We start from the raw sequence: 13,575 nt of genomic DNA on the forward strand, positions 1-13,575 counted from the left end.
CACGGTCTTACTTATTGCTCCAGTGGTGAGGGCTTTTGTTTTCTTTACATGGGGGTGTAATCATCCTGACCTCCGGGGGCTTGGCTCTTCATCAGGAAGTGCGTCAAACCCTCTTCACTTCCAGGAAGCCAGAGCATTCTTTCCAGCTCTACTTGTTGTTGAAGGCTCTCAGCTCTGTTTCAACCAACAGGGCCAGGTGACAGAGGGGGTTCCCTTGGCTGTAATCTTTACAGAGTCAAATTGCCAGGCCTTTCACCCGTGGAGCCACTGGGCGGATTCGAACCACCAACCTTTCCGTTGAGACCTGAGCATTATCATTGTACTACCAGGGCCCATTTTGCTATGCTTATTACCTCTTTCATAAGAAAAAAACGGTGTCAATTCCAACATGGTAACCCAATGCGTGCCAGAGCAGAATTATGTGCCGTGGGATTTTCTATGCTGCTTTTTCTAAAGCAGTTCCACAGAGCCCTTCTTCCCACCTCTGAGTGGACTCAACCCACCAACCAGAAAGGTGAACAGAATGGCTCTTGGGACGCTATGGGATTGGACTTGTCAAGAACGGACTTGGCTGTGGAGTGATTGCAGAGGGCAATGAAGGGTGAAGGAGGGAGAGGGAATGATTCCTCTGTAGATAGCTTCAGAGTTTAGATGGCAAAGGAAAGGAGAGATGAGATAGCTCCCAAGAGAGAAGGAAGGGTGGAGAGAGTTGGTTCCTGCTGCACAAAACGCAGCAGGAAGTTTTTGTTGAAACAAGATCTTGGAGGAAGTCTGAGGGTCCCTGGATGGCAGACACCACCCCCCTCCAGGAAGTGAGGGCTGGTCACTTGTCTGCCTTGCCCATCCCTTGAACCTCCTGTGGTAACTGTGTTCACCCACCCACCCTCCCGCTGAGCTGGGCTGCTGCTCCACTGCTCCAGGATCCGGGTGGGGCAGGCGACTAACTGTGCAGTGTGAATTCCCTCCATCGTTCTCGCTGGGGCTGCCTGCCGCACACTTTGCCACAGGTATAAACCAGGTCCATCTTTTGCGCTCAGCAAAAGCTCAACACTTTTGATTTCCAAATCAGGCCAGTAGTCATGATCCCAGAAAGATGGCTTCCTGGTCCTTGGCATCTCATGCAAGAGTATTAGAAAAAAGACATTTCAGATTAAATTATATATGTGTGATTTTTTTACAGTAGATTCCATGTGCAAATAGATTTAAATTCCTCTTGTCCATTTGGATGGCTGACCACAGGATGGCAGAGCTGTTTCTCCAGAGAGTGATGAAGCTTTGCCCCATCAAGACGGGCAGCCTTGGAACCCTGCTCAGTGTTATCCTCAGTTGTCACCTGCTCAAAGGGCAGTGGTTGGTTGGGGGTTGGGTTTTGTCCTGAAGTAAGAAACGTGCCCTTCTGTGATTTCGTAGAACTCTTTGCAAAACTTGAAAAGCACCAAGAAAGAGGAGGAGTCCCTATGGCACTGTGGGTTAGGCCTGGTGCTGCTATAACCTCGAGGTCCGTAGTTCAAGCCCCTGAGTTTCTCCAAGAGAAAAAGATGAGGCTGTCTACTCCCATAAAGATTTATCATCTCAGAAACCATATACAGGGCCACTATGAGTTGGCAGCAACTCAATGGCAGTGGATTTGTTTGTGTTTGTTCGTTATTAAGGCGCCTGGGTGGCCCCAGCCAGTTGCAACTGGCTGTGACCTAGGGGTTGGAAGTTATAATCAATGCAGCAGCTGTGCAAAAGAAAGGCCTGGCAAACTGCTTTTGTAATGGTGGTTGTTGTGGTTAGGGACTGTTGAGTCAGTTTAACAGAATGAAACACTGCCCAGGTGTGCACCATCCTAGGCTTGAGCTAGTGTGTCATTCTATCTCATCAAGGGTCACCCTCATTTTTAAAAAATAATTTTATTAGGGGCTCATACAACTCTTATCACAATCCACACATACATCAATTGTATCAAGCACAATTGTACATATGTTGCCACCATCATTCTCAAAACACCTGCTTTCCACCTGAGCCCTTGGTATCAGCTCCTCATTTGATAATTTATAAATTATTATTATTTTGTCATATCTTACACCATCCGATGTCTCCTTCACCCACTTCTCCACTGTCCATCCCCAGAAGGTTATATGTAGACCTTGTAATCTGTTCCCACTTTCTCCCTCACCTTCCCTCCACCTTCCCGATATCACCACTCTCAGTACTGAACCTGAGGGGTTCATCTGTCCTGGAGTCTCTGTGTTTCCAGTTCCTATCTGTACCAGTGTACATCCTCTGGTCTATCTAGCCAGATTTTTAAGGTAGAATTGAGATCATGATAGTGGGGGGGGGAGGGGAAGCATTCAAGAACTAGAGGAAAATTGTATGTTTCATCGTTGCTACACTGCACCCTGACTGGCTCGTCTTCTCCCCGCAGCCCTTCTGCAAGGGGATGTCTAATTTCCCACAGATGGGCCCTGGGTCCCCGCTCCACACTCCCCCTCATTCACAATGCTATGGGGTTGTTTTTTGTTTTGTTTTTCTTGTCTTTGATGCCTGATACCTGATCCCTTCGATGCCTTGTGATCTCACAGGCTGGTGCGCTTCTTCTATGTGGGCTTTGTTGTTTCTTAGCTAGATGGCTGCCTGTTTATCTTCAAATCTTTGACCCCAGACACTATATCATTTGATAGCCAAGCACCATCAGCTTTCTTCACCACTTTTGCTTATGCACCCACTTTGTCCTCAGCAATCGAGTTGGGACAGGCTGGTGTGCTTCTTCCATGTGGGTTTTGTTGTCTCTCAGTTAAGTGGTTGCTTATTTATCTTCAGGTCTTTAAGACTTCAGGTGGTGTATCTTTTGGTAGCCGGGCACCATCAGCTTTCTTCACCACATTTGCTTGTGTACCCATTGTCTTAAGCGACTTCAGGTGCTATATCTTTTGGTAGCCAGGCAAGGGGTCGCCCTCATTTTTGCTGCCCCTCTATGTTACCAAACATGATGTCCTTCTCCAAGGACTGGTCTCTCCTGACAACATGCCCAAAGTACATGAGACCAAGTCTCACCATCCTCATATCTACAACTCATTCTGGCTGTACTTTTTCCAAAAGATTTTTTTTTTCTTTTTCTCTTCTGGCAGTCCATAGCATTTTCAGTATTTTCCAGCAGCACCGTAATTCACATGCCCTGGTGGTGGACCATGCATTGAGCTACTACTAACCACCAGGTCAGCCCCACAGAAGCAACCTGAGGCTGTCTGCTCCAAGCAACCTGAGGCTGTCTGCTCCCCTGAAGATTTAAAATCCCAGAAAGCCACAGGAGTAGCCCTACTCTGTCCTACAGGCTCACTGGGCGTCGGGATCAACTTGATGGCAGTGGATGAAGTGTCCGTGAAGATTGTCACCAGGAAAACCTGGGGCCAGCCTGCTCTGTAACACAGGCGGCCCTCACGAGTTGGGGATAACTTGACTGCAGCTAACAACTGCACTTATTTTATTAAAAGCATCTTATGTTCCCAGCAGTATGTATCATGTGTCTGTGTGTCTGTGCGTGTGTGTGTGTGTGTGTGTGTGTGTGTGTGTGTGTGTACCTGTAACCTAGTGCTCGCCATCATTTAAATCCCTCAGTTGCTTGAACGCAATGCGCACCTGTCAGGTCAGAGGAGGTTACCGTGGGAAACGTGGCTGTTGACGGGGGCGGTCTCACCATCCAGAGATATAGAGAGAGCCCCAAAGCCAAACCCACTCCCATCGAGCCCATTCTGGCTCAGAACCACCCTAGTAGGGTTTCTGAGACGGTCAATCTTGTAAGGGAGCAGACCACCTCTTCTTTCTCCCATGGAGCTGCGGATGGGTTTGAACGGCCGGCTGTGCAGTTAGCAGCCCAAAACTTAACCTATCGCGCCACCAGGACTTCTTGACCGAGAGCCTACCACCTCCAAAATGTTTTTGAATGGTCTGAAACAAGTGGGGGGCAAAAATGTCCTGGGATTTATGTTGTACCTTAAGATAAACTAATCATTTGAAGGTAAAAATTCCACTCAGTATTCTTTCTAAGTTGTAGACAAAAGCAAAGGCGCTCTCGCTTATAAATTAAGTTTCTGATTCCAACAGAAAATTCCTTGCTCCTCCCCGCTTCTCTCCCCAACAAACTGATTCCTAGATGCACTGAGCAGAAGACACAAATCACACACTCACAAAGACCTTGTAAACTGCCGTGCCTGGCTTCAGCCAACGACTGAAGGGCAGAGAGACGGACGCGTCCCAAGGAAAGGCTGAGGGAGCCGCCTGTGAACCGAGGCGCTGTGCTCGGCAAGGTCTGCTTCTTTGTCCTCGTGCGGGCAGTAGCCCTGCCCATGGCTTGGGTCCCACACACATGCCCCTGGCCCCAGCCACCCAGCTGGATCCGCCCTCAGCAGTCGCAAAGGGCATCGAGGTCTCCCATGGTAGAGCTTGGAAGTACCCTCTGGAGCTCAGTACCTGCGTCATTCCTCAGAGCCATCCCCTCTCTCTTTCTTACCGCCTGGCCTTTCCGGTGCTACACTGATGTATGTCTGTCTGAGCCAGAGTGGACAGGGGGGCGGCCAGCCTTTCAGAAGTGAGGGCCCCTGGGAACTGCAGGGGGACCCCGGGGATGGCTTTTCAAGGAAGTGTCCTGTACATCTTTCAGCTGAAAGCGGACAAAGCAGCGGGCAGTTTCCAGGGCGGCCCTCGGAAGTCTGGTCGCAGTGGCAGAGCCAGCACCACGGTCAGCAGAGCGGTGAGCAGCATTCCCACCAGCAGCCCAGTCAGACTGAAGTGTTCCAGGTAAATCCAGCGAGCAGCGCCCTCCCGTAGGTACCTGCGCCTTCTCTCTGCTTCCTTTCTCCCTCCGCCCGGGCCGCAGCTCCACCCGCCCGCTTGTGATTGATTGTGAGTTCTGGCCTGGCCGGGGCCCCGTTGTAGCCCCAAGCTAGAGGGGTGCCCAGGTGTAGCAAGAAGTGTCAGACGCACACAGGAAAGGTGAGGGGGCCTTTAGCTTTTGAGCCAGGGTGGACAAATGGGGGGCTCTGAGGCTGGAGACTCACTCTGAGCTGCAGGAGGGGCACTGATGTCACCTGGCAGCCACCCCTGCAGGCTCTGCAGGCTCCTCCAGGCCTGATTGCCCCCAGCTGCCCAGACACAGCCCCTCGGCCCTGCCAGCACCCAAGAGGGGAGGTTTACCTACCCAGCCTGAACACATCCACGCTGGCTCAGCTCTTTTCTCTAGGTAAGCCCAGGTGCTGCCCTCTGGCTGAGAACACTTAATGTCTGCCATTGGATTTCTGGCTTCCCAACAGTTGGGGGGCATCCGGGTTTGGGGCCTGGGACAGACCTGCCCTAAGAATGCAGCTGCAGACGGTCTGCTGGTAGCTCCTCAGATCAGCATTCTGTCCCCTTGAGGGTCCCTGGGACTCCACTCTCCATCACAAATGTTCTCACTGGAGGCTCTGCATGGGGGTGCGGGGTACAAGCCCAAGCACAGCCTCAGCCAAGTGCTCAGCCTCTCCCTCAGGAATTCCATGATGGGGGAAGCCCATGACAAGAGCCAGGCTCCCTCTGACTTCCCCAGAACCTCAAGATGCCTCACAAAGCAAGATCGTGAGCAGAAATAAAACTGTGTGCCCACAGGGGGGCCTCCTGGGGTTGTGAATCCCCCTTCTTAGGGCCCTTCTCTTCACTGGACCCCACACTCATCCCAAACTCCTGTCCTGTCAGGCCAGCCAGCATGCTCACAGACAATGGTTTAGAGCCCCGGTGTCCGTCCAAGTCGCCCATATTTAAATGTCACTTTCCATTTGCATGTGCAGGGAATGCCTTACCAGGACCTTAGCCTGGTCCACACCGACCTGCTCACGTCCCTTTCCCCGCCCCCAGCCCCTGCCCCTGACTGCTCCCAGCCCCTACCCATCCTCAGAGACCTCACCTCGGCCCTGTCAAACCCAAGTCTCTAAAGCGGAGCTGAATGGTCTTGATGCGATGAAGGATTCTTGGTCAGCGATGTTGGGGAACACTAGCTGTCCCCAGTTATTCAGATTCTACTGCAGGACTTCCGGGGAGTCTCTCTGACCCTAACGGGGACTGGATTTCTAGAAAGCTGGTAACGTACGCCTTGCTTCCCAAACTCATTTGCCCACAGAGTGCTCTGTTCCCTGACCATCTCGCCGGCCTCGAATTCCACAGAATGAAAGTGCCGTGAGGGGTCGGAATCCTGCTGCCCCTGCGTGAAAGGCTGGGTTGTCTTGGGCCCAGTGCACGAGGCTGTCATGTCTGAGACTGAAGCATGTGGGGATTGGCTCTGCCCTCTACACAGGCACCCCCTTCCCCGCCTGGCATTATAGTTCTGATGTATTTGTGTACATGCTGGGGGCCAGGCAGGCTTCTCCAGGTAGACCGAGGCCCTGCAGAGCAGCCCCCAGCGGCTGGGGTCAGGGTGAGGGTGGGGGTTCTAGGCTGCCCCCAGAAAGAGGACGGTGAGGGGGAGAGGCAGGCTGAGCTCCTGGGACATCCCAGAGCATGGGAGAATGACCGACTGCCCTGTGGCTCCCTTCTCCTCTGCAGGACATGCTGCCCATGCCAGGAGATCCGACCCAGGGGACAGGCAACTATAATATCGAAGACTTTGCCGACCTGGGCATGTTCCCGCCCTTTTCTGAGTAGCCGCAGGCGGCGCGAGGCTCTCCGGCGCAGTGCTGCCTGTGCTGGGACGTCAACTCGGATGTGAACGAGCCTGCCCTCCCCCTGCTGCCCCGCCTGTCCTGTGCAGAGCCCCCTCCCCCTTCCCCATCAATCCTCACCGCCCACTCTGCACTGGCCAGAGGCATTGTTCAACGCTTAGAAGTTGGTTGTATTTATTGTATTTTATCTGTGTGTGCTTGGTGGGGAGGGGCATACGGGGCCCCTAAAACATGATTGTGAATAATCTCTTAGTAGACAACATACACCTTTGAAGGGTTCATTCCAGGCCCAGAGCAGTCCGGCTGCACGAGCAGGCCGGCCCTCAGTTCTGAAACCATGTTCCTTCTTATATTTCACTTTCGCCAGATGGGTAGGACTCGGGGGTGCTAGACATCCAGGATGCAGGATGCAAAGCCTCTGTGGTATGAACCAAGCCGGAAGAGAGGTGCACAGGGACATCAAGGGCACCCTGCCCACCCATAGCCCACCCCCCCCTCCACCTCCTAGGTTCAGCCTGACTTCTCTATGGGCCCACTGTACAGTGGGGCGTGTGTACTTTGTGCGGTGTGACATGATCCCAGTCTCAGTGGGTGTATCGTGCCCCGTGTCTGTTGTGTGCAGCCAGCGTGAGTGTATAGAATTCAGAGTGCGTCGTGTGAACACCCCGGCCCCAAGCTCAACCCCCTGACAGGGCGGCCTGGGCCTGTAGCTTCCGGTTCTGTTGGCGCTCCCAACACAGGTCCTAGGAGCCGCTGCTGACTAGCCCGTCCCCAAGGTCGTGAAAGTACTGTTCTTCGACCCAAGCCTCCTCCCTGCTAGTGTCTGCAGTGGTCAGGCCCTCAGGGGTCACCTCGCGCCCACCCCCCTCCCCCCGTCCAGGTGTGAGGCAAGCCTGTGGCCTCGTCATGTACCTAAGCTGCACCGGCCATGGGTCCCCACCCCAGCCCAGAGCCTTGTCTGCTCACTGACTGGAGACGTTGAGGTGTCAAGCCCATGCGTCGAGACAGGGACTCTGAACCACTTCCCCCAGGCCCCACGATCTTCTTTCTTCAGCCCAATTAAGGAGTCAAGGAGATCAGGCCCGTGGCATGGAAGACTTGGGTCCCGGGCATGATTCCAATTCTGCTCCTGCCACAAACCCACAGGGCCTTGAATTCCTTGGGTGGTCTGGAGATGGGAGTTGAGAGCTGGGTTGTAGGCACGTCTGCCCATGGCCCCAAGATGACTGGGTGTCCCCCACATGGGAGGAAAGGGGGTTCAGAATCAGTTCTCCCATCTTTTCACTTCCTCCGTGGCCACTCCCTCTCCCCACCAATGCCCTTTAGGAGCAAAGGCTCTGCCTGCCCTGTTTTCAGCCTCCGGTCTCACGTGTCCAGCCCAGCAGCTCACAGACACCTTCTCAGCAGAGAAACCTCTCTGGGCTGCCTCAGGGGAGGGCAGAGGACCCACCCCCAGAAACCTTAGCATCCTTCCCAGAGTTCCTTCATGTAGACCCCTGTCAGGCACTGGAGAGTGGTGACAACTCTTGAAACCACACAGTGACCCCTCTTCCCAGGTTCCAGAGGACCGTGTGAGTGAGCGGACTTGCGGCGGGGCCGCAGCCTGAGCCCAGCCTGAAGCAGGGAGGAATAGCGAGAGTGGTTCAACGATGCTTTGGAAGCACTGCTTTAAACCTCGGCCTTGCCTAGCATCCAGGGCAGGTGGCAGGGCCCCAGGTGGCTTCAGTGTCAGAAGTGCAGCCTGGCTCTGTGGACTGCCTCTGGGTGTCGTGATCGAGATAACGGTGGGATCTCAGCCCAGACTCCAGACTCGCATGCATTTTGCAGGTTCGGGGCAGCTTTTCCTCCTCTTGTACTTAGTGGTGATTGGGTCTGAGTTCAAATGAACTGAGTGCTGGCTCCTCCCAAGGGAGTCATTTCACTCCTGGGGAAATGATGGGAAGTCAAAGCTCTGCACATGGGCACGTCCTAACAGTGCCAGAGCCAGAGCCAGCCTCCCTGCATTGCCCTGAGTGTGTGTCAAATGAGAGTTCTAGATTTTACCTCTCTGGGTTCTAATATTTATTGCAATGGCTACACAGAACCCACAGACAAAATTCATGATTATAGGGCTTATTCAGGATGCTAGCAAGTTGTAATGCCAATGACAAATGTTCAGGTTGAGTTATCAGGAGATGTAACAAAGTTATTTCGGGTCTGCTGATAAATGCCCAAAGGGGTATATCAATCCCCCTGGAAGTCTCAACCCAAAGGCATTCAGCTCAAGCTCCATGGATCAGCAAGCCCAGCCTCCCCAATTAAGTGCCCAGAGGCACCCCACTCCACCAGCTAGCCTCCTGCACAACAGCACTCAGCTTTCCTTGCTCCTTGAGCTGAGAAGTCCATCACTAGTTCATGCCCTGGCTCTGCTGCTGCTCCTTGGATGGGCTAGCTGTCTCCTGGATTTACGGGGCTCACTGCACAGGGATCTCAGGTCCAGAGGAGATGCTCCACTCCTACCTCCTGCCGGAAATGAGATCCCTTCTCATATTTCACAGAGGGTCCATGTTATATGCAGCAGGATGGCAATTCAGGGACTCCTGTTCACAATGGCTCACAGGTGAATCCTATCAGTATCTGCCCCACCTTCCTAGGAGACCCATGCAGGAAAAGGTCATTGGTGGGAGAGACTGGCGGGAAGAGCCACATTAAACAATTCACTTCCCCTACCGCCTGCCTCTGTCCCACCCAGGGCCACTTCTGCCACCCACAGCCTTGGGCTTGCTCCAGCCGGTGACCACCATTCTTTCCCCAGATGGCACAAGAGTAGAATTTGGATCAGAACAAGTTTTCTCAGTGAGATGAAAGCAGGCTTGTGGCCCTTAGCTAATGAGTTTGGAATTTTGGAAGTTGGGGGCTTTTCTTAGATGCAGTAATTAGCTAACGCACTTGGCTGTGGGCCTGTCTGGTATCTGGGTCCCTGACGAGCACCTAGGGGAAACGAAAGCAATAAGAGATGATCCCTGTTCCCAAGGACCTTCCCTCGGCTTCTCCGGCTACAATAGGGGCCGGCTCAGTTCTAAGTCCTGGAAGACTTTGATGGGTGACCAAAAACCTAGGCATACCGGGGAGCCCCAAAGGCACATCTTCCCGCCGCCACTCCTTCCAGCTCCGTCCAGAGAGCACTAACAGAGGGTCTGGTCGGCTGGCTGGAGTTCCATTGTCTCAGTCACTCCCCACTCAGCTTCTTCAGATGTGACAAGAAGCGATCCATCCTGTGGCAATAAGAAAACAGGAGAGGGAGGGACAGGAAGCCCAGGCCCAGGAAAATCCCAAACCCAAGGGACTCTCTTACCATGTTTTCTTATATTTTTAGCAAACCTGAAATAAGAATGAAAGACTTAGAGGGTTTATCGGCCCAGCTCAGGAAGCCAGAATGTTCATGGGCACTCTTACCTGATTGGCTTTCAGACATAGCCTGCTCTCTACCTGGGGATGAACTTGAAGCCTGGGCCAGAAAGGTGAGAGATACTTTCTCACCTGAAGTCATTCTCTGTGGCTCTGAGACCCTGTGTCGCCCTCACCTCTGCGGAACCACCACACATTCCCGGGGCCACGCAAGCAGATGTCTTCCACAGAGAAGGCCATGTGGTGGCTGCCGGGCCATTGGCAATGACACAAAAGCAGCCACACTGAGGCATAACAGACCGAATTAGTGATCATGGCAGTGGCTGAGGACAGTTCTAGAACGTCCTACCTAGATGTCCGTCCCCACTAACGTTTTCCAGTTGGTTCCAGGAAGTGGTAGAACCACATTCGGCTCCCCTTTCCAGCGTATTAAACCCAACCCTTTCATTGTTTTTTGAATACACGCCGTGAGTGATGGGTCTTACACTGGGGAGCTTATTGACAGGGGCTGCAACAGTGGGCTCGAACCACAATCACGTAAGGGTGGCATAGCAGAGTGTTCTTCTGTCCTTCATGGGGTCACTGTGAGCAGCAGCCAACAAGAGAACACCCAGCCCCAAGCACCACCCTGGGGCATTTAAGTCATCAAGGGGGCTGTGTGTTACTCAGGTTAGCCACACTCATGGCCATCAGAGTTCCTGCTAACCAGAAGTGAGGCCAGCCCTAGGGAGATGAATGAGAGTCTTGCCCCCTCCCCAGCAGTGCTGGTGGCAACACGAGCTGTGCTGGAGCAGCGAATACACAGCCCGGGCCCCCTGGCTCCAGCATACTTACTGCCCGTCATATAAACAGGAATGGGCCAGTTACCTAACAGGTCTAGGCATGACACGTTGGAAGAGAAACACGCCTCTTTGTATTGTACATAGGACTTGGTCATTAAGTCACTGCGTCCTGACTTGCCAGGGTCTGCACAGCCCCCATCTCCCTAACCGGTCTATACGGAGCTCTGAGCCACCTAGCTGTCCACCTTCCCCTCACCTGCCTGAACCCTGAGGTCACTTGAATATCCCCCCCCCACCCTGCAGCCAGCTGTGCAGGCTCATTTTCACATGGAGGTGTGCCTACAATTCAAAGTGGGAATGGTGGACAAGCAACTGACCAAAGTGTGTGTGGGCACTAACTGTGAGAGCCCAGTGTGAAGGTTCTGTATGCTGTGAAGGTCAGGGGCAGCTTGCTTCCAATAGCAATCTAATTTTCCTGTAAAATCTAAAGCTCTCCCAGGGGGCCACTACTCATTTCTATTTTCAGCTTTCTTTCTGATGGATGTGAACTGTGCTGTGGATAAATCATTTGTATTTCTTGGATGTTCTCTATGACTAACAGTTACAAAGTCGGTTGTGTATATGTGTAACTAATGTTAACTGCCTTTTGAAATTTCAGTACAATAAAAAGGACTTTGCTCTGAACAATGAACCACCTGGGCTGACTTGGTACCTGAACCATCCGCGCAGCCTACGCCTTAGTTTGGGATTTATCTTGTGCAAACACCTTCTTCAGCACTGGGCCTTGTCACAGGCAGTGGAGGGTGTAGTACACAGGAATGAGGTGGAGGGTCCCTTTGGGAAATGACAACATTGGGGGTAAGAGAAAAGGAATGAATAGTTCTTGAGTTTCTGGATTTAAGGGAGACCTACAAAGCCTTTCGCGAATGTCATTTTTTGTTAATCATTAGAAACATGGTCGGTGGTTAGGCCTGCTTTGTTGATGAAGATAAGGCGCCCTGATGGCACAGCAGTTAGGCACTTAGCTACTACATAAAAGGTGGCAGGTTTGAATCCACCCAGGGACACCACCGGGGACAGATCTGGGGACTGGCTCCAGTGAGGAGTACAGCTTAGAAACCCCCAGGGGGTCATCTGACTGTGTGACAGGATGTGGCAGCCTCAACCCCCCCGGCACCCAGTCCCAGCGGGAGATGAAGACACTGGGCACAGAGATGCTCCGCGAAGATCTACGCCATCAGAAGACAGTGGCAGAACCCCGATTTAATCTCTGGTCTCCTTGCCAAACCCTGTAAGTCCTGTCTTCTTCAGACACACTTTTTCATTTTAATTCTCCCCCCAAATTAGTATTCCAATGTGCTCAAACCACTACAAAATACTTACTAATCCGAGTCTTTCTTTGTCAAAGAAGGATGATTTGCATTCTAGCCAAGAAGCTGATTAAAATAACCTGAAAGCCCCTTTCCCCCTAACACCTGACATTGCTTGTTTTTAAGACAGCTTTAACAGCATTCCTGACATGAACTATTTAAAGTACCTACGTAGGAGAAAAGGTTTGTGATCTTAGGTTGGAAACAGACTTCCTACGTACTGTACCAAAAATGTGACCCACGGAATAGCGAACTGATAAACTGGACTTAATCAAAATTCAAAACATTTGCCCTTCTTAGGTCACTGTTAAGGCAAGGGAGAATAAGCTACTGACTGGGGGAGAAATTTAGAATTATATCTGACAAAGTACATGTCTCCAGAATATCTACAGAACTCTGACAACGTCATACAACAACACAGCCAAGACAGGTTAAACTAAAGACCCGTCACCCGAGAAGATAGGCAAATGTAAATGAGCACATGAGAAAATGCTCGACATCACAGTCTTGAGAGACACGCAAATGAAAACCACAATGAGAAGCCAGTGCACATGTAGTAGAATGACTGGAACTACAAAGACGGATAGATGACAGCAAGTGTGATCCAGGAAATGAAGCAACTAGACCCTTCGTATGTGCAAAACGGTACAATCACTTACAGCAGCACGCACACTCCAGCACACTTTGGTCACCAGAGAGCAAGAGAGAGGGGGACAGGACTTGGAGAGCCATTTATCTCTTTGCCCTCCAATCAAACTGCGATCTGATTAATCTCACATGTTCCCATTGGCCAGGTTGGCACAATAAACCTAATTATCACAGTCTGCCCCTTGACAATTTGGCACCTGTACACAATTCGTTAGCCCTATATAATTTCCACACATTAATGAAATCACACTTACACCTAACATCATACATCTAGCATGCATATGAGTGAAAACACACTGAATCTAATTGTATATGGTACATTGTACACGAACAAAGGAAAGGTATTCAATAAGCACATATAAAGAAATACCATCACCAACTTAGCCTTTGCAATCAGTCATGTGGTCGTAACAGATGGGTAGAGCTACCTTCCTCCACTGCCCATTCTGTATCCCTTTGCCCCAGCCAGCACCTCAGTTGGTCGTGGTTCTTTGCCTGGTGGGACGACCCAGACCTTCATTCCTGAAGGGTCTGGGTCATTATACAGCCTGTCAGGATTAGGTTGCTGTAGTTTACCATTTACTTCAATCACAGGGCATGGTAGCGCTAAGAGTCGGCCTATGGGATCTCCTGGATTCCAGGCATATTCTTCTTTACCTCCATTATGTAGCACCCGTCCAATTTCTCCTTGGTAATCAGGGTCAATCACACCATTCAGTA

The 13,575-nt window shown here is 51.7% G+C and overlaps 1 protein-coding gene across 1 annotated transcript in view; it reads left to right on the forward strand.

Annotated features, from left to right (window-relative positions):
- Window positions 1–7,158, forward strand: part of ARNT2 (aryl hydrocarbon receptor nuclear translocator 2) — a 162,558-nt gene extending 155,400 nt beyond the window's left edge. The window contains exons 17-18 of the mRNA XM_004708075.2: window positions 4,643–4,779; window positions 6,553–7,158. Of these exons, the coding sequence (XP_004708132.1) occupies window positions 4,643–4,779; window positions 6,553–6,651 (236 nt within the window). The 3' untranslated portion in view covers window positions 6,652–7,158. The remainder of the gene's footprint in view (window positions 1–4,642; window positions 4,780–6,552) is intronic.
- Window positions 7,159–13,575: the final 6,417 nt, after the last annotated feature.

The sequence above is a fragment of the Echinops telfairi genome, unplaced genomic scaffold (assembly GCF_000313985.2).
Source record: "Echinops telfairi isolate 266 unplaced genomic scaffold, ASM31398v2 ScPeMD7_7;HRSCAF=31, whole genome shotgun sequence".
In the NCBI taxonomy this organism is placed as follows: Eukaryota; Metazoa; Chordata; class Mammalia; order Afrosoricida; family Tenrecidae; genus Echinops; species Echinops telfairi.